The sequence below is a fragment of the Brachypodium distachyon genome, chromosome 4, assembly GCF_000005505.3.
Source record: "Brachypodium distachyon strain Bd21 chromosome 4, Brachypodium_distachyon_v3.0, whole genome shotgun sequence".
Classification (NCBI taxonomy): domain Eukaryota; kingdom Viridiplantae; phylum Streptophyta; class Magnoliopsida; order Poales; family Poaceae; genus Brachypodium; species Brachypodium distachyon.
In genome coordinates this window covers 6,183,358-6,204,352 of record NC_016134.3, presented here as the reverse complement: position 1 = coordinate 6,204,352, position 20,995 = coordinate 6,183,358, and the positions used below count along the sequence as shown (strand labels likewise).

Genomic DNA, 20,995 nt, shown 5'->3' with positions numbered 1-20,995 from the left:
TTTTGCCTTGTCTACTCTCTTGTGTTGTAAGGTGACTTATGTAGTTTGTGGTTTCGTTAATGAAATTGGAGAGAATTCCCCTCATTGATAAAAATTATAATCTGAACTTGTGTAATTTCAACATTAATCTCGTCTCATAGAGCACTGGTAGGCACGAGCAATCACGGTAGGTAGGACATCGTTACGTTAATTTCAACATTAATCTCATAGAGCACCAGTGAGTTCCTTTGTTCTTGTGCTTCCTTTATTAATTGCTTCTTAACATGTAAACTCAAATAGCATGCAGTAGTTCCTTGTCATAAAGAGTGGACACTGGTAAATTCAGTTTTCATGCCTTGTCTTAACCGACAAAGAGAAATGCACCCACACCAACCGTAGTTGCCCGCTCCGCTCTCCGTCTTCAGCTCCAGACCTTATATCACCCCATGTTGTTCGGTGGTACTCTTCACTATATAGCATGGTAGCAACTATAGAGCTATCAGTAACAGCACAAATAGAGAAACAAGGTGATGTAGGGTGCACATGGACAATTTTTCCGTGTAACTCACACTATGGATATGAATAGGAGAGACATCGGGCGAAAACTGATCTGAAATAGAGCTACCCCAAGCTTCATGTAGTTTGAGGTAGCCAGATGCAAAAGCGTAGAAGGCTCAGAAGTCTTGACCCCATCATTGCAAAATCCCTCCTAATCGTGTGGCTATTTGAGATTAGACATGAGCATATTTATGGTTGTATTCCTTAATTGGTAGCACTGACGGACGGTGGATGCAGGGGTGGTATAGCCCACCGGTGGCACCAACATATTATCCATCCAGATTTGAGAGAACTCAAAGAGGGTGTATTTCCGGTTGATATTTAGGAATGCAACAAAGTACTTCATACGATGAATACAATTTGTGTACACATATTTGCACATTGTATCCATCTACTCTACAAAACTATGAGCATTTTATGTGCTATATATATATATATTCTTTTTCTTTGCCGATTCATCTTTCCTGTTTCTTCTCTCATGTATACTGCGTTCCAATCCGACTGTCATGTTGAAAGGGAAACCATCCATTTCAAAAAGGAACGTCGGGCATATAATTGATTGATTTGGCATTGACCAGGTGGCTGCCCAGTGGCCGGACCTTATATATGTGCACTTCCAAAAACGCCGCAAGCAGCGACGGGCACTTGGGCCGAATCATTTGTCCACATTCCTCTAATTTTGGTGCATATTTTCAAATTCTTAAAATATTTACCTGCTCTCAAATTAATATCCTGGGTCTGCCCCGGTTTATATGTAAATTGTTTTTTGGGAATTCATATGTAAATTTAGAATGCACAATAATGAGTTTCGAAGAAAAAAACGGAGAAATAAAATAAGATGTGCTCTGGTGGCTCAGCCATTGGTGAAGCATGCTTTCGCTGGGAAATGCAAACCTTCACGCAGGAATTGATAAAAATAAATGAATCCACCAACCTCCCGGCCATCTCATAGTACATGTATATATCAGCAGGTACTAACCTGGGTAATGCCTCGCAGTCTTTTTATAAAGCCACATCTCTTGAGTGTTCATTACTGTTTTCCATTCCACCACATCTACCGTTAATTGGTAGGAGTCGTAGGACGAAAAAAATACTCCATGCATCTGTTCCTAAATTTTTGTCATTGTTTTAGTTTAGATTTGTAAATTTTTGTCATTGTTTTAGTTTAGATTTGTACTAAAACAACGACAAGAATTTAAAAACGGACGAAGGATGAAGTAGAGGGCAGTGGCAGCAGCTAGGCCGGAGAGTAGGAAGCGACTAGTAGCAAAAAATGGGAAGGAGATGGAACTGAGATACGAGCAGGAGGCCTCGGGAAAATACATCGACCGGTACTCTTTTCTCTTGCTCGTCCCTCTGACGGCCGGCTTGTCACCAAAGGATGTAAACATGCAGCATCTTCGATATCCGGAACTTACAAACAGAATGGGAGCAAATTTCTGAAAGACCACAAATTTCACACCGAGAAAATTAAATAGCAATGCAAGCGCCAGTCCCCGGATTGAATAAAACTAATGGTGCTACAAGTCTGTGATTTTGTCATTCTATCTAGTTTTGCTTCTCAACGCCCTTAGAGAGCTCCTATATTTTTTCTAAAGGAAAATTGAAGCCCCTAAGCGGGTTGTATATGCATTGTGAGTTACAGTATCTTTCTAATACTATAGAAAACGGTGGCAGGTGTTGTTATGACATGCCAAACATATCTAGGTGCTCGATGCATTTTTAGGAGCCGGAACGACAAACAAAAACATAAGTGTAAAGGTATTACTATTTCTCGGTCAGATGAGAAACAAATATTTTTAAAATCACCGCTAAGAGCCATCTGATACAAACATAAGATTTACGTAACTACAAAACAGATGCAGAAATCTTGATCAGACGGCTATCACTGCTGATTCAAAAATAACGGAGCAATAAGCATTCTCAAAATGTAAAAATTCACTAAATGAAGATAACCAAATATTCTTGAATTGGATGCACCTAACCAGTTCACCAAAAATTCAAACCGTTAAAAAAATGTATACTTAAACAAATAGATCTCGTGAAATTGACAAAGAGAAATAAAGCCACCAACGACCATGCATTCATGCCAGCGAGTAGTAACCTCAGCAGTGCACTCGCATTCCTTTTATATGACCGCATCATCCATCGCACCACATGTAATAGTCAACAGCTATGGAAAATAGCAAAAATAAAAGAATAGAAGGTAGGATAACATAATGGTATTTCTTCTTGCGTGTGTCTTATTGTGATATGAATAGAAGGCATCGGGGCAATTTTACTGGCATAGTTCATCATCTTCAGTGCGACATTGATAATCCCCTACCATTATTGATAATTTTACTAAGTGGTAAACTCGAGCTTATAGTTGGGGCTGTAATCATGGTAGGAAGGAGGAATATTGGGTGCCGTGTTTAACCAAGAATAAGGCGGTGCATTAATAATAGAATAGACAATGCATAGTCGTGTTTTGCCTTTTATATTCGCTGGTTAACTTTCGCTGCAATCTTGTGCCACATGTGAACACTGTATTCCTTTGAGTTAACTCAATGCTTGGTAATTTAATGGTTTTGTCTTTTGTGCATAGTTGTCCGGGTATACTCCTTTTGAAAAACAAAACAAATTCTGTTCTAGTGTTCTTTTTGTGTTTTTTCTCAAATTCTGTTCGACCGTTTTTTGGCAATAAATAACCCGCTGATGGTTGTTTCGTCAAAAAACAAAAACAAAACAAAAGCACCGAAGAGAAGCTTGGTTCCTGTGGCATTGGTTACCAAGTATTGAGTATACCCGGGATATAGCCGTGGTTTGTCTAGATCATTGGTTCCTGTGGCGAATCTTGGTTCATAATGGATAGAAATGGCTGGAACTAGTTTCCAATATCCCGGTGGATATGATATTGTGTGAGGAACGGTAATCAGTTATATGCTTGTATGCTTGTTTCCAAAACTCTTTGTGTTTGCAAACATCCTAAAATTCATCCTCCCCATTCGTCTCTGCCTTCCTGTGTTTATTGTGAAGTTGCAATCCATATCAATTGAACCCAAATCTATTAGCCGGTCAAGTCAAAGGAAGATCTGTTGATTTATTCGATGCAACCAAAAACCTTTTAGAAACAAGTTTGATACTCTCCTAATTCATGTCACTTTTAAGTTGATATACATGGTTAGTCCAACAGATGCTGCAAACCAGGGAGCCACGTGTATCTCTAGACTCCATTTCAACAAAATATATTTGCTTTAAGCCCCTGTACAGTACTAATGGTCTGATTAGCTAGCGGTCTGATTAGGCTCCAATGATATATACACGGACAGGCCTTGAGTAGTTAAACATAACTGACAGAGCGTGGCCTTCATTGCTCTTGTGTGGAGGCCGTAGTAGGCAAGGCAATATGGCTAGAATAAGGATGATGGATCAGCCAGCAAACGCTCTTGCGGGAAAGAAGATTATGGTACCAGCCTCTGCGGGTCACGAGGGAAAAGCGATGTCTTCCGGATGTTGTTTAGGGCGCAAAACAGCATCACCACTCTCTCCAGGCCGACCCCAAACCCGCCATGAGGAGGTGTACCATAACTGCAACATTTCAGCATTTTATCAAATGATGATTGATGAGTATCACATCAAGAAGTGGAAACTGACAAATAGTGGGAATAGAACTATGCGATCGATATGATAACATGCCTGAATGATCTGACGTATGACTCAATAGAACTCTTCTCGATTCCGCACTCAACCGCACGTTTGGCCAACAGCTCGGGATCATGTATTCTTTGTGCTCCGGAAATGATTTCCTCGCCTATCGAATCAGCAGAAAATGCAAAGTTTATCCAATAAATTCTGTGCATGCTAACAACTCAGAACAATCAAGCACATCTGCTGCAATGAGTGAATATACTGGACACCTGAATATACTTGGATACTTTGGATGTATATGCTACTAGCACTATCTGACAAGCTGTTCAATCATGACTAAAGAATATAAACTTTCTACTTATGATCATCACCAACTGAATCATATCCAGATATATAAATGGCTGAAAGCTAATATATCCTTAGATCTAAAATGACTTTAAGGAATACTCCCTCCAGCCTCTACAACGATGACGTTTCTGGACATAGCTTTGGTAAAACTGTTAAACTTTGAGCACCAATAATTTTAGAAATATTTTGATTAGATGTGTGAAGCTTATATGTATAGTTTACTTATACTTGCATAGCATAATAATTTTATTAGGATAGTATAAATTTATGGCTGTGTTCCTGTGATATATTGTTATGTCCTGAGTCTTGAAGACCATATCAATGTACAAATGGCTGTGTTCATCAACCCCAAATGTATAGAAATAAGTAACAGAGGGAGTAATATACTTCCATAGTACTCCCTCCGTCCGGTACTAAGTGTCGCAAAAAAAATTAGATATGAATGTATCTACGGTTCTACACACTAAAACGTGTCTAGGCACATGCGTGCTTAGAAAAAGTTGCGACACTTAATACCGGATGGAGGGAGTAGCATGCAGTGTCAGTTAGACTTGAGAAAATGCTTACCTCGAAGGAAGACATCAAAAGAGTTGCTGTAAAGCGGGTTTTCATAACAAGGCATGGTGTAGAAGGGGCGTACAGCCAAAGGATATTGATAGAGAATGAAAAAATCAGTATCATACCTATGAACAGTACAGCGAGAGTGAGTTAACTTAATACAAAATATAAAATGATTATTAGCGTAGAGATGTGTAAAATACTACATACTTCTCTCTGACAAGCCGGCCTAGTTTCTTCTCAGCTTCAGTATTGAGGTCACCCATATGTTCAATTTCTGTTCCAGCTTCCTGCCAATCAAATAAATCACCAATGTTTTGACTTTCTTTTCCTTACGATGCCATACTCAATGCTCTGTACTCTGAATGTCAAACTAGTAATTAGCAACTGAATATCTCTCCTAGAGATCTCTTATATACTGCACGAAAGTAGCAACAAAATTCTATGGAGAAAAAATATTTATTTCAAATTTTCTTCTAGGTTCACACAAGAACCTGAACAAAACTTAAGAAAAGTAGTTTCTATTTTCCAGTAGCACGCAAAATTCCAAAAAATAGCTTTTGCTAACATGCTTCATGCTTGTTCAGATAATCTTGCCTGAAAATTGTTCCTAACTAACAGACATGATAGCATCTGGTTCATTCATTACAACTCTGTATTAAGAAAAAAATTTACGATACGAACAAAATTTGAGGCTTCAACAATTAATACAGTTTTTGAACTATAAATAGATTCTCTGTAAACCTTATGAACTTTTCACTTGGCCTGGTTCCTCAAGAAAACATAACATTGTTTAAAAATGTTAATATCTCAGGTTCTTTTTTCTCAACCAATTAACCACCAAAGTGATATTTTGACCATGTCAGTGAAGGGGCTGCTTTTACAAAAGAGAAAATTAAAGATCAAGCCCTAAATTGGTTGAGGAACATGCCTAATCACAAAAATCAATGGTAAATATCGTGTTTAGTGTTCTAACTAACTAGTAAACAGTAAAACCCCTACTGAACAAGGGTGCCAAAAACAATATATTTCTCATTCAATATAAAATGGTTACTTGGCCATGCTTCTCAGCTAAAATGGCTCACTTAACAATTAACATGAGTAATCGCAAATTACAATGAACTTCACAAATTTATTCTAGTGATAGCAATTCAAAAAAGCATACAGGACAAGACCGAAACAACAAGATGTTGATTAAATAGCTACAAGTTTGTACCTTTAACATTGTTATTCCTTCCTCGTAACTCAGCCTCAAGGTTTTATCTAGGTACTGCATGAGTTAACACAATGTGAGTCGATAATTTGAGCTACAAAACCCAGATAGTAACCTTGGAACCAGCAACAATCAAGTAATATTGTACCTTTAGAGGTTCAAATGGAAACTGCCTATTAATTGTCTGAAGCTCCTTCTTGCATTTGTCATTCAAGTGTTTAAATAGTTCAACAAATAAGCCATCAACAATATCGCAAACCTGTATAAAGAAAGCAGCTCATAGTCACGATCATGTTTGTAAATGAAGTATACACTACGAAGCTTTGTCACCTCAAAATAGTTCTCCATAATCTCCATTTCAGCATCCAAACCAACAAACTCGCACAGATGCCTATGTGTGTTGGAATTTTCGGCTCTAAACACAGGTCCAACCTCAAATACACCTCTAAACCCACCGCAGATAGCCAACTGCTTGTGCAGCTGAGGGGATTGTGCTAAACAAGCAGGCTGACCATTATATTCAAGCTTGAATACTGCTGCTCCGCCTTCACTTGATCCCGAAATCAGCTTTGGAGTGTGGATGCCAATAAAATCATTTGAAGACAGATATTCCCTGAATTTCTGTGTAATATCCAATAATGGTAAATATTTACTAGCCAGCCTTTAAAACACTGCATGCTGCAGAAATGTATGTCAATCTCTGGAGCCTTCACAAAACAGCTTATATAATATGAAGTAAAAAACATTTGCATGGGCTGATGAAACAATATTTGACGCAGAGGTGTTAAAGTTAAAACTCAATCTGTGCATTAGCGTAGTTAGACAGAATTGTATGGCATGGAGTAATACATTAGGATCACTGGATCATTATCTTGAAACTACTTTAACAGCTTATGATAAACGCAGCTCGGTGCTCAAGACATGCCTTTTGCTGTGACATAATTGTTAAACTCTGAGACTGCAACTGGGTTCAACAGATATGCTTTAGTTCATGGACAAAAAGTACATGATCCTAGCTAAAGTGCTAAACTACAGATTAGATAACATGACATGTGAGTAGTTCGGCAATTGGCATAACCCCATCATCAGGGATAACAGTCTGTTAAAATAAGGTCAAATACCGACGTTTTCAAGTTCATACTGCACGCGGAAAATGGCTTGATTTGCAGGTGTTCGCAGATCAATAACTCGATGGTTCAAGCGTGTGTCTTGTCCAACGCGGACAAGCTTCTCTCCAGTCTGCAAATGTAGAAAGTCAATCCCTTTCACCCAAATAAGAGTGAAAATTATGTGCTTCGTGCGAAAGAGGACACAAGCAAACGGAAAGATTGTGATTATGACATACTTGCTCAGCTCTTACAAATTCCGACTCACTCCTTGCCGCATCCTCGACGGTTATTGGAAGGTTTGGATCGGCTCTATCAATGCAATAGAGCTTCCTCACTTGAATCTCCACCTGCCAGTAAACAAATTGAACACGAATACCTCATTAGCCTGCAACCAGATATGGAAAATCAAACAAAAAAAAGTCCCAATCAATGAAACAACCTCTTGTGTGGCGGACTTGAGGTCCTCCTTGGGGAGGGAGACGACGCCCTCCACGGCGACGACCGATTCCTTGGGGAGAGAAGCGGCGAAACGCACCATCTGCGCGCTGATGCCGGCGTCGGCGCTGACGACGAGCACGCACTGCACGGTGCTCATGCCCTGCCGCAGCACCACGAAGGCCATCTTCCTGCCGACCGGCCGGATCGTATGCGCCCGCGCGCGGATCAGCACGGAGCGTCCGACGGCGGCCTCATCGAGATGGCCAACCTTGGTCCACGGTTCGCCGGAGATCGCCTTGGGCAGGATCTCTCCGGGGAGGACGTCGCCATAGTTCTCCGCGAAGGGGTCTTCGGCGGCGGCGGCGGGCTGGAGCGCCTGCTCCTCGTTCTTCGCCGCCTTCTCGGCGTTTCTGGCATCCTTCTTTAGTGCCTTCTTACTAATGGTGGCGGCGGAGAAGTCCGCCGCGGAGGGTGGGGCTTCTTGCCCGGGCTGTGAAGACATCTTGTTGTTCCCGGCAGCGGCGACGGCCGGTGGGAAAAGCAAACAAAAGTTCATGAATTGAGACAAGTGGTGATTTGTCTTTTTGGTTTGAGGCAGCTGACCACGACTGCCGTTGAAACGGGAGTACATTTTTTTTCTCTCACGATGCACGCCTATAGGTGGCCAACGGGCATGGCAACAGAGGGCCGGGCCGGGCCGGCCCCAAACGGCCACCTTAAGGCCCAGGAGCAGGCCCGTTGGGCTTTCGGGCTTCGCAAAGAAGCCTGGCCCGTTGGCCACCTATATGCACGCTCGAGCAATCAAGCGATCCGCCGTTTTTTCATGGTTATCAAGCATGCACTTTCGTTTCATAATTTTTTGAAAAAACTTCAGACTCACCGGTACAGATGGCTATCAAGCATACAATTTCGTTTCATAAAACTTAAAAATATATGTTCTCGCCGTTGAGTTTCTTGCGCTCTGCTCTTCTAACTACCAAGTATATTCTCTGTTTTTTTTTTACGAAACGGCAGAGCCGATTTCGTTAAGCCCATTTGGCAACCAAAAATTCATATCATTTAGTAGAATTGAAATGAAGATAGAATTTCATTTGGTTGAACTTGAATTTCGGGTTCAAAAATCATGTTTGTCTATCACATGGATTGTAGAGTGAGGAGAGGAATTGTGGTTATTTATAGTGTGATTACATGTAATTTGAAATTGAATTTCTATGGCCAATTCCATGCCACCCAAACAAGTTGGTTTCCGAAATTCAAAATGAGTTCCAAAATTCTATGACCAAATGTTGTGTGCGAAACGAACTGTAATAAGAATTGGAATCTACAAGGGGTTACACGGAAGAAACGAGACCCGATGAAACTGAAACTACAAGCGAAAGCTACAGCAAAGCCAAGGGCAATCAGGAGATCTTGCAAGGTGAAAGCAAAGATCAGAAATCATGTTAACCGATCACAACTTTAATTCCAGAGACCTTCCAAAGATTAATCTCATCAGCGATGGTGTTGAAGACCTGGGGAGGAGGGGCTTAGCCACGGATCTGAAGACGCGCTGGTTGCACTCAAGCCATAAACACCACCACACCGACATGACAAGAGCATTGAAATTCTGCCGGCTGGAGCCAGTTGGGAGGGCTAGGGCGGCTTCAGTGAGTTCAGTCCACCATTGAGTGAGCGAGCAGGCATTGCGGATGGGGGCGATCGTAGGCAGCAGATTGAAGTGCAGTGACAGAGGACCATGAGCCGACATGCCGGGCAAAGGAGCAAGTCACAAAGAGGTGGACGGCAGATTCAGGCGCACTGTAGCATAACTGGCAAATGGGATTGTGGGCGGTTTGCGCAGGGCAAGGCGATGGGCCATCAGACATTTCCCAAGACAGGCTAGCCAAGCAGAGCATTGAACCTTGGGGGCAACTTTGGAGCACCAAGGATTGCCTGATTCTTCGCCAGATGGACATAAGACCGAGTTAACAAGAATCAGGCGACCAGCTTTGGAAGTGAATTGTGCTTGCCAGCCGGCCAATATCTTAGCAAACTTGTCCAGCAGCGGTTGAAACTTGAAAGTCACCTCTCTTAAGACGACCGGTGGACAGCGGCATACAAAGCTAGGTGAAAGGAAAGGCGACGATACTACAAGGCAAGAATTGCAGGACCGGCTGGAGATCAATCCTCTTGCATTAGATGGGCGTCATGCTGCTCTTGATCATATTGACATAGAGGTTCGAGGCATTTCCAAAGAGCGGGAGGATGGAAGCAGTGGCCTGTGGCCTGCGCTTCCGCGGCGTCAGGCTTAATGAATATCATAACATAATCAGCATATGTGGAGGCCCTCGCCGGCAATCTGGATGTGGTAAATTGGGTGTAGAGACCGGCAAGATCAGCAATGCAACAATCTGGCAAGGCAACCTTTTATGTTAAAAAGAAACAACTTCGCCTCAATTTTTCGTCCAGGTAAAACTTTGTTTTAGCATCCGCTTCCATGAGTTCAGCACTGAATACTGACAGATAAGCACATCAATTGTGGGCACAAAGGCAGATGCTAGAACAACACCCAGCGAATGAGCAAAACAAGCTTCAGAGCATGTAAAATTCATATCACCACCCAGGTGCGCTCTCGCCCTATACTTGAAAAATGTGTTTTACCCACAGCTGAAAGACTTGATCTCAAAATACTAATGTATGGACCCCCCCAAAAAAAAACTAACGTATGGTCTTCATATTCCAATTTCAAAATGTAGTTACAGAAATCTTCAGATGCTTGTAACAAAGAATGTAGAAAGAAACCGACCAACGATATACTATACAAACATGAGGTTCACTGAATAAACACAACATCTTTTTTTTAGAAAATATATAAAAAAGTAACTAGCGACCGCTTTGGTTGCGGTCGGCAAGGAAGGACTATCTCTGCACCACCAGCATAGTCTCTATGTCGTTGCAGCATATGGCTGAGTTATTGCAAAAACATTTCCGAACGAAATAGATAGCTCCAGATGCGCCCAAAACTGACAGCACAGCTATTAGCACTTTTAGAAATGTTGGCATTCCTTGCCTACCACCAGAAATAGAAGCTGTCACTTGTTTTGCGGTTGCATCATTAACACAAACATAGTCACAAAGGCTAGCCTGGACAATCCGGTAGACACCTTGGCTTGCCAAGATGAAGCCATCTTGCTTGTTATCCTCACCAAACGAGAATATTCGGTCGAGAGGGCTGTTGGTGGACCAATCACAAGGAAGTGGTGTCTTCTCAGAACAGCTCAACTGGATGGAATCAGAGATATATTTACCACTGCCATCGGTGTTAACCGTGCCAGTCCACATGGCACAAGAGTACATATCAGAAAATAGGTACCTAGAATATCATACTTAACCATTAGCAGATATATGCAAGACCTAAAAAGCAGCACCGAAGATTGTAATTCAAATCATGCAAGACACTACAGTGGCAGCAGTACCTTCCATACAAGCAAGAGTCAGCAGACCCGCGGTACACATACCCACCAACTATCGCTGCATATTTGGTGGTAGAAGGAACCGTATAGCCCATTATTGGGAAAAAGATGCCATTTGTTGGTTTGGTTCCTTGAGAAGCCCAAGGTGGATAGTGAATATCCTGGTCCTCATGCGCAGCACTCCACCCGTAGTTTCCACCCTTGGATATCAAATCTACCACTTTGTATTGTTCCTATATATATACAAGATCACAGACTTAGGCAAATACTTATGAATACAGTAAACAGAGCTCAACCTTGGAAACTGACTTCATTTCTAAGATAATTATAGCAATGAAATGGTACCTGGCCATCATCCGCACAGTACAAGTGGAAAGGCCTCACGGAGTCAAAGCTGCACCTCCATGGGTTTTCAAGACCCCAGGCCCAAATTTCTGGCTGTAAGTTACTATCACCAGTATGGGGATTGTCTTTTGGAATGGTATAGTTACCCCATAAGCTTTGGTTAGCAACCTCATTCATCTCTGCAAAGTTCAAAAGAAGAAAAAAAGTTCAGGATTAGTTATCTCTTAGAAAGTATGAAAATGTTTAACCATTATTACGTTTTCTTTACTATGTTGGCAGATTCTTTACTATAAAAATCGGTGTGTGTGAGCGTGTGTGTGTGGGGGGGGAGTACACCTGTTTTTTTTTCAGATCTTCCCCTGAAAATAAATGAGTGTTGCAATAAGCATATCTAAAATGATTCTAATTGTTCTATAATCTACAGTGTAATATAATTTCTCTAACAAGAAGTGGTTATACAGCCGGAACCTGTCTTCCCGTAGACTAAAATTTAGCATGTGGTAGTAGTTAGCTTTGCAAACAATTAGTTTCTGCAAATTCCTGTGATCATACTGCCTCACTACTGATGAAGAGAATAGAAGCCTAATTTTCCGACTCATTGTCGCCATTCCTGGGCACCAGTACTATTGTGGAATCCTATCAAGTTTGAAGGTATTTCATGAATTACATTTTATTCTATAAAAAGAAAATATACTTTGGTGTGAAAATGTTTTGCCAACAGTTAGTGATACTCTTAAGAACAACGCAATATGGCCTTACGCAATACAACAAAATACTGTTCTGCATGTATTCTTATGCTTCAAAAGCACAAATTCTTAAGTTCATGGGCCTGATTTACAGGAACGCACTGCTCAGTACTAATGACTTGTATTCTAAGAAAATACTGATGAAAATGCTGTATAATACAACTAATATATCAATTGAACATAATTACAGTTTTTCAAAGAGTTCTTCTATATCCGAGAAGTGAAAAGCACAAATTCTGTAGCACAGTGACCCGATTTGCAACAACCAGCCACTCAACTACCAATATTGCTCAGACTTTTTTTTAAATGCATACGAGCACTAGGCCACTGTTCTATGGTACCACTGTAAATATTTTCATGAAGGATAATTAGAGAATTACCAGTTGGAAACATCTAGATGTTTTGCCAGCTTGGAAAAGATATAACTTTCCTATTTAGTTTAACTGAATAATCATTTAACTAGAGATCAGAAGAAAAACTATGGACATGTAAACACAATAGTATACGAAAAAAAGTACTCCCTCCGATCCATAATAAGTGTCTCAGATTTAGTAAAACTTTGTACTAAGTTAGTACAAAATATGAGACACTTATTATGGATCAAAGGGAGTAACAAATGAACATCTGTAAAATTCATAAACAAGTTCATGCTGAAAATACCTGGAAGTTCATCAACGTCAAGTCGCAAGACTTTTCCTAAAAGAGATTTTCCATTCTGGGAGAAGTTGAAGGGGTCGCCCCTGATCCCGCCATTTCCAGTAAAGAAGTACAGGCATCCATCATTAGGTCCAAAAAGGAGCTGACCCGCATGGTTAGAAACGTATGGCAACCCCATTGAAAAGACCCTTCTGACCTCCGATGGATCGGCAAATGTTGCCTACCAAAGAATGATGGAAATACAATGGTCAGCCAGGAATATAAAGGACCACACAGAGAAGAGCATACACACATCTATACGACTATACCTCGGAAAAGCTTGATGATGAACCTTTTGCTGAATATTCTGAGATAACTAGTTGGTACCGGCAAGGTTCAACACCATTATCAGAGCCGATCTTTGAAGGATCGCACCCCACTTCAAGATCACAGGAACACCTACCAGAACAGTTGGATGATAGAGTTCCATCACAAATGTACGAAACAAAAAAGCGTCCATTGATTACAAATTCCGGATGAAATGCCACAGCCACGAGTCCAAGGTCCGAACTGAGGTGACCTTTAGTTGCAAGATCAAGAAATGGGATTGTCTCATCAAGTTGTAGGCTGTCTGTCGTTCCTTGTTCAGGAACTGTGGCCAACCATATCTTCCCATCTTGTCTGGAGAAGAAGGCTTTGCTAGACCCATCAGGGTGACCAACCATGTTAAGATAGGATCCATTACCGATCTTCTCAAGGCACATCCCAGTAGGAGATGGTGAAGCGTTTCTCCTATTGTTAAATGAGACCCCATGCCCATTAAAGCATACTAATCGGTTGTTTGGTGTGCCGGAAAGTGACACACAAAAGTCTTCTTCTGATTGCCAAAAATCAGTAAGCATGGAAGATGAACCAGTAAGTCCAACCTTTCTGGGTGCGAAAGACTGGAAAGGAGAGTTCAACATCGCTGTGCTTTTGCAATGTTTCCAAACTTGCCCACAATAGTCCATATTATTGTGGGTGGGGTGCTCAGTTTGAGAGGAACCTCGTGCAGAGAAAGAACTGCAGAGGAGAGGAACTGTACGATTGATATATCCAATGTCAAACAGATCGGCCGAGAACAGATTGCACTTCTGAAATTATGGAATAGAAACAGTGTAAGTGTTCAACGATATTCAACATACATAACTGTCAGAATAATTCATGAAATGTTATTCTGTACTCATGAAATTATAATAAATAATAGTTCTGCAGGTCTTTTACATTAACAAATTGCTTCCTGTTTAGGGTGCCTGACATCCTCTTCAAAAAATCACACCAAAGTTCACGAGAATATTTCAGTCTGAATTCTTTTAGATATGGTTCCTGCCATCCAGTTTTCAGAAGTTTAGACCTACAGCCTGAGTGGCTGCAACAAAGAGTGGAAATTTTGGGGGTCTCTCATTTCTTAACATAAAATATGCAAAAAGTTGTCTACACATCGGAGGGAATAGTATTAATAAGAACATCTCTTAGAAAAGAGCATATGGTTGGCTACACATGTTTTGGACAAGAAAAGAGCAAAATAGGTTTCCAGCAGCTTGTCTACATGTTGTCTCTAAAATTAGACATCGTCCAGCTTCGGTGGGACGACGTCCACATTTGGACCTTCCAACGACGACCGCATGTGGACGCATCACACAGCGACAACCTTTTCTCTCCTTCTATTGCCTGGTCTAACAAACGACGCATACATGTATATATAGTAGGCTAAGCCGGCAACTAACACCAAACTGAGCTACTAAGGGCGTGTACATGTCAGCCTTCTCATAACAGTGCCACGTAGGATGATTTGCCAGTGTCGAAGAGTGAGAAGTGAAAAAAAAGATGATCTCTTCGCAAGAAGAATAACACATTTATCCAAGAAGGATAATGCATTTTCCGAAACTAACTTTCCAAATTTTTGGGACGAACTTTTATTTTTCAGAACAAAGTTTTGAATAAACTTTTAATTTTATTTGAACAAGCTTCCAAAATTTGAAGAGCAAACATTCAATAACTTTTAACTTTCAGAGAAAAAAATCTGGACATAATAAGGTTGGAGAGCGCGGACAGCATCTCATGCGGTTGGTATTCATCGCGAAATAGGTCGCTGCTTTCAGGGGTGGAGCCAGGGGGGGGCGAGCAGGGGTCTGACCCCCCCCCCCCCCACCCCATGGATCTCCAGTGCATATAATAGTGCTAATGCTGCAGAGTATAGGTTTGGTGCTAATTGCCAGAGTTAATTAATTACCTGGCCTAATGAGTAGTACCGGTAAAATGGCCCAAGAAAGAGAAAAAGCCTGACTGTGTGCGCCTGCCCTCAATGTCTCAGCTGCTCGGCAGCTTCAGAGGAGGAGGATTTCGTCGCCTCCTCTTCCTTTAACCATATGCAAAGCTGCAGCTCCTTTGACGGCTCGTGTTCTTGAATCTTGATCGTTGTCTCGTCAAGCTGCTGTACGGCGAAATCCTGCCACATCCCCGTATGTTTCTTTAATTCTTTAGAAGATTAGTTCGATCAATTCATCGTCACATTTTCCAACCACTCGACACTTTCTTCAGCACTATATGATCGTCTATATCGGAAAGAAGATACGGAGTAACTGCAAAAGTCACCTCTGATGAGATTGTTGACTTGTTCGATGAGCATGGTATAGTGGTAGAGTTAAATTTAAACGCATAGAAATTTAGTTTCTTTCGTGGTCGCAGACATTTGTTACTATGTTTTACATTGGGGCTTTATATGTTAGGATATTTTATCTCTTTCATGATTCATGTTTTTTTCGCCCCCCTCTAATCCGAATCCTGGCTTGGCCCCTGGCTGCTTTCAGCCTCTTTGAGCTGTCGCTTTCAGCACAAGCCCCTGCTAGAGATAGTACTCGTAGATAATAAATAAATATAGTACTCGTATATATAGTACCCGTAGATAATAAATAAATAAATATACAAAGCTGCTAGAGATACTCTAAGAAAGATAAATTTCGGCATGAAATCATTTTGGAAAAGTATTTTATACCATCTAAACTGAGATACTACTAATCTAGCAACTATATTTGGTGAGATCTAGTCCGGGAAAGGGAACCTCACCCTCGACCGCACAGCCGCATCACCGACCCGCCGCCACCTCCATCGATTTGTTGTCGAGGGACTCTTCTAGTTCCCCTATTAGGCGAGGTCGCGAGGAAGAGGTCCAGCTCCCAGCAAGATCTCGATGCGAGAGCAGAGCCGGGGCCGCCCTGAGGAGCTCTTGGTGCTGGACGGGTGGGAGGAGCCTCGTGGAAGCGCGCCTCTCGCTGCCGGACGCCAACGAGCTCCTGCCGGCCAAGGGCCGACCGCGGGAGCGCGGCGCGAAGCCAGATCCAGCTCCGTGGCTGCTCCCTCGACGCGCCGCTCCTCTCTGCACTGCATAGGCATAGGTCGTCCGAACGAGGTAGGGAGAGCGCGGGGGCAGGAAAGTGAAGACGGCCGCTATTGGGGACCAGCAAGGGGATTGGAAACGGGAAGCACAACGTGCTCCAGGTGGGACTGGACATAGGTATTAGGCTACGTTTGCTTGGGCTTCTGATTCCGAGACGTACGGCCTGATCGGCTTCCTTCCAAGGAACATGGCATAGTAAAAACAAGCAGAACAGTCGCACGAGGAGCCCTCCACTCGTACGTACCGAGCAGAGCATGGACTTGACGAGACGGGCGCACTGGCCATCCGCCGGTTCCACGTCCATGGCCTCGAACTGCGCCTGGAGCGCGTCGTCGGCCGCGGCGTCGCAGCAGCCGCGGCCGGCGTCATTTCCGCAGAACTTGAGCGTCACGTTCAGCACCACGGGTTCCCCTGGTTACATAAACAGCCCGATAAATCAGAGGGAAAGCGTGTTGGTGATTTAGAGAGAGCACGTACTATATGATTGTTGCGATGAAACGGGGATCCGGAGACAGGGGACTCACTCATGTCCGTGCAGAGCGGCGATGCTTCGTGGAGAGGAACCGAGCTGGAACAGAGCAGGAGCAAGACGAGCAGAGGAGCGAGCTGGAGCGCCGCCATTCTCTCAAGGCCGGACATGCTTCCTTTCTTGTCTTTCCCGAGGCGTTCAGGTGGTAACATTTATGGAAGCTCGGTAGTAGCATGTCGTGCCGGACGACTTTTCCTCCTCCTTTTCTTTTCTTTTTCAACTTGTATCTCAGAGGCAAGTGGATGAGCTCCGACTTCCTCGTTTGCATTTAGGTAGCCAATATGAATATTTTTCATCTTTTGGGGACAGAAGGATAGTTTCAGCTGGTGGGCACGGTCAACAAAAACGTGGGGGGCGATGGCGTGGCTGGATATGGCGATCGTCTTGATCTGCATTCTCACGCTGATTTAGGCGTCACTAGTAGCGTTACACGTGCTGGATATTATTTTTTTCTCGAACACGCCGCTCTACAGGCAACAAAAAAAACCCCAAGAGGGGTCAACAGGAAAACAAAGAAACAGAAAAAGAAGAAACAGAGAAGAAGAAGAAAAACGCCTTAGGCAACTATACAAGGAGAGGGAGAGCCCCAACATCCGGGAGACGGGCATGAAGAGGGAGACAGCCAAGCTGGCTAAGGCCACGCGCACCAGCGGCACGCCACAAGTCCTCCTCCACTAGGATGTCTTTGACAAGCCAAGCAACCGCCGGGTTCGTCCCCTTAAAGATGCAAGCATTCCGAAGTTTCCAAATCCGCCAGAGGGAGAGATTGATGAGCGACCGAAGAGCCTTCACCTTGCCTTGGAGCCGTCCAGCCCCGGCCGAGAGCCACTCAACAAGGTCCTCCGAGGGGAGAGGGAGACAACAAAGAGCCCCAGCCCTGGACAGCACCTCGTGAAGAACCGACTTCGTGAAGGCACAGTCCATGAGAAGATGAGTCATGGTTTCTGGCGCCTGATCACACAACGGGCAGCGCGCGTTGAAGGGGAGATGTCGGCGTTCCAGCCGGTCCGCCGTCCAACAGCGGTTGGCACAGGCAAGCCAAAGCCAAATCCGGCATTTCAACGGTGTCCAACAACGCCAAATGTGCGATCAAGGTGGGAAAGTCAGGCGTTCCTCAAAGAAATGAAGGTACGCCGATTTGGCGGAGTAGACACCACAGGATGATCACCTCCAGCGGAGCACATCCTCCTGGCCCGGAATAAGAACTACGGCCTCCAAGGTGCCCACGAGCTGAAGAAATTCGACCATGCCTTGGGCATTCAGGGGACCCGAGATGTCCCTAATCCAAGCACTCCTAGCAAGAGCATCCGCAACAGAACAAGTACGGGTTATCCTCCGGCCAACGGCCGCGAAGACAACCGGAGCGAGAGACTCAACTGATTTCCCATCAATCCAGTTATCCGACCAGAACAGTGTGAAGCGACCATTTCCGACAACCGAATAGCAAGCCTCACGAAAGAGAGCAAGAATTCGCGAACTGAAACGGATGCGGAAGGAGGCCCAAGGTTTCTCGACCTCAGAGCGCTGTAACCAAGGCCAACGAAGCTGAAGGGCGGTACTCACCAGATTGGCGTCCCTCACCCCCAGACCCCCCAAACGGATCAGGAGGCAAACCTTGGCCCAGGCCACAACACAGTGACCCTGCTGGGCGTCCGTCCGACCTTTCCAGAAAAAACTCCGTTGCTTCTTATTAATGACATCGCCAAACCACCTGGGCGTATCAATGGCCAAGAGAGTGTGCACCGGAATAGCCGAAAGGACTGACTTGACAAGGACAAGCCGACCCCCTCTCGACAGCATCCCAGCACACCAGCCCGCAACTTATGGTCAATCTTGTCCAAGATGTGCTGAAAGTCTTGGCGACGAAGCTTGGAGATGGAGAGAGGAGCTCCCAAATAGAGGATGGGGAACTCCTGCACAGGGCAAGCAAGATAATGAAGAACGAGCTGAATCTCCTCGGGGGAGCAGCAAATCAGGGTGGCCGCTGTTTTTAGGATGTTCGTACGGAGTCCCGAAGCTTTTCCAAAGAGCTCAAGGAGGTCCAACAAGATGGTGCAGTCCTCAACCTTGGGCTTGATGAATATGATCACGTCATCGGCGTAGAAAGAAGCCTGACAGCCCGGGAGACCCCCGAAATTGAGAAAGAAGCCGCTCGCACGAACCCGCAAGGAAAAGGCTGTTGAAGGCGTCCGTCACCACAACAAGGAAGATTGACGGGGAGCCCTCCATTGCTCCACCACAACAAGGAAGATTGACGTGGGAGCCCTCCGTTGCTCCACGTCGGGCGGACACACATGTCGGGAATCCAACTACTACTTCGGTGCTTGATACTATGGAACATCAATCAGAGGTGGATCAGGAGAAATAGACTAGACTGGCAAGAAATATTTGGCTTGGTATTCTGGCTCATACTATGTCATAAAGAAATGATGCCATCGCACGGGTGTTTCGAGACAGAGAGACTCGCTCATGTTCGTGCAGAGTGCAAAGGTGCATAGGAGCAAGCTGCAAGTGGAACATCATCCTCATTCAAGTTAAATCCTCGTTCTCTGAAGCCGATTTACTTTCCTAGTTTCGTCCCGCACGTCGGAGCAATCTGTCGAAGAGATGCCTCTATAGAATCCAGCTCGGCCGATATCGAGTCTTACAGGTACAAGTTAGATGCTGACGGTAGCATGTACGTACTCTATATACGTATACAGGGAGGGAGGGACTTGGGACTCCGGTTCGACGCGGAGCAGATATATGCCACTTGAGAGGGACAACCTTGTCAGTGGTGCCATTTCAGACATGTTAATAAAACTGGTTGGAAATTCAACGAAAATGTGAGCAGTGCCGGTCAAATGAGAAGGCATCAACTTTCTCGTGTCAAAAACGAAGGCAACAACTTTCTCCACGGTTGGAATTGGTCATGGGGGTGTCGTTATTCGGTTAATCAAATGATGAAATGAAATGAGACGTATATGTCGGATGGACGGAATCTAATTTAGCACTGAACTAAATCTGCACTAAATCTGCCATGACCGGTCTTGGAGGACTTTTCCGCGCAGCAGCAGCCTATTGATCGGTGCTACGGTGCTACCCCAACAAAACCAACGAGACAAGCAATGCTTTTACCGATTTGCCTGTGGCTGTGGGCTGTTGCCACCACATGATGGATCGATGCGACGTCCCATGGAGTCTAAATTGCTACTAGCATACCTAATGCCTTAAAAAAAAAAAGGCAACCTAACCAGGAATTTCCTCTCATCAAAACCGCAAGTACAGGATTGCACAACCTCCTAAGTTAAGCAGGCATGTCCGGCTGACAGCGATATGGAGTAAAAATAGTATCCTGATTGTTTAATTCCGGACGCACTAGAAATAAAGTTGAGAATTTTGGCTTTAGCCGCTAGCCACGTTTCAGAGTTGCAGAAGCAAACGGATGGTCGAGTTTCAGAGTTGCAAAGGAGAAGAAAATCCAGGCGAAAAGGGGAAGACGCGAAAGGAAAAGGAAAAGCGTGAATATGCGAATCCTGGAAGGAAAGCCTCGGGGGACGTCAACGTCATGTATATCCTGGATGGAGATAGATGAGGGGTTTGGTGGCACCAAGTTCTGCCGACGTGGATGTGATCATGCGAATACGTGACGCTGCGGTGTGGAGCGAGTGTTAATTCACTTCGCTTTCATAGAAATCCGGTACATGAATAAAATTTTTAGAAGTTCTTGGCCTGTGGACAACCAAGTTCTTTATTATACCGGAAATCCACTTTGGTTCTCGAGATCCAATGCTCCAAAATCCGCGTCCTTTTACTGGAATTTTACCGTGTTTTGAAAACTGTAAGGACAGGGTCGCAGCCTCTCAAATTAAGCAGTCATGTGTCTAACAACACTACTTAAATATCCTGCATTTTATTCGGAGAGCACATGTATCCGCTATCTTATCCTGTCCAGCAAACAAATGGTCCAATTTCAGAGCACGGAGAAGAAGAAACCCAGGCGAAAAGAGCTGGTTCAGGACTCGATGGTTGCCTTTAT

The 20,995-nt window shown here is 43.8% G+C and overlaps 2 protein-coding genes across 5 annotated transcripts; both read right to left on the bottom strand.

Moving 5' to 3' along the window:
• Positions 1 to 3,641: 3,641 nt before the first annotated feature.
• Positions 3,642 to 8,424, bottom strand: LOC100832171 (aspartate--tRNA ligase 2, cytoplasmic). The gene is made up of 10 exons (XM_003575465.4): positions 7,835 to 8,424; positions 7,632 to 7,742; positions 7,412 to 7,525; positions 6,617 to 6,907; positions 6,435 to 6,545; positions 6,290 to 6,343; positions 5,284 to 5,363; positions 5,083 to 5,198; positions 4,216 to 4,330; positions 3,642 to 4,107 (listed from the first exon to the last, which is right to left on the bottom strand). Exons 1-10 carry the CDS (start codon positions 8,387 to 8,389, stop codon positions 3,981 to 3,983), a joined length of 1,674 nt encoding a protein of 557 aa, XP_003575513.2. The 5' UTR covers positions 8,390 to 8,424; the 3' UTR covers positions 3,642 to 3,980.
• A 2,097-nt stretch (positions 8,425 to 10,521) lies between these two features.
• On the bottom strand, positions 10,522 to 17,109 carry LOC100831874 (HIPL1 protein). Of its 4 annotated transcripts, none has more exons than XM_014901862.2 (7): positions 16,973 to 17,109; positions 16,693 to 16,859; positions 13,342 to 14,145; positions 13,037 to 13,253; positions 11,631 to 11,809; positions 11,289 to 11,518; positions 10,522 to 11,185 (listed from the first exon to the last, which is right to left on the bottom strand). In XM_014901862.2, exons 1-7 carry the CDS (start codon positions 17,085 to 17,087, stop codon positions 10,732 to 10,734), a joined length of 2,166 nt encoding a protein of 721 aa, XP_014757348.1. In that variant the 5' UTR covers positions 17,088 to 17,109; the 3' UTR covers positions 10,522 to 10,731. The 4 variants fall into 4 exon arrangements, with proteins under 4 accessions (XP_014757348.1, XP_014757351.1, XP_014757350.1 ...); XM_014901865.2 differs by lacking the exons at positions 16,693 to 16,859; positions 16,973 to 17,109 and adding exons at positions 15,285 to 15,500; positions 16,118 to 16,520; XM_014901864.2 differs by lacking the exons at positions 16,693 to 16,859; positions 16,973 to 17,109 and adding an exon at positions 16,118 to 16,520.
• Positions 17,110 to 20,995: the final 3,886 nt, after the last annotated feature.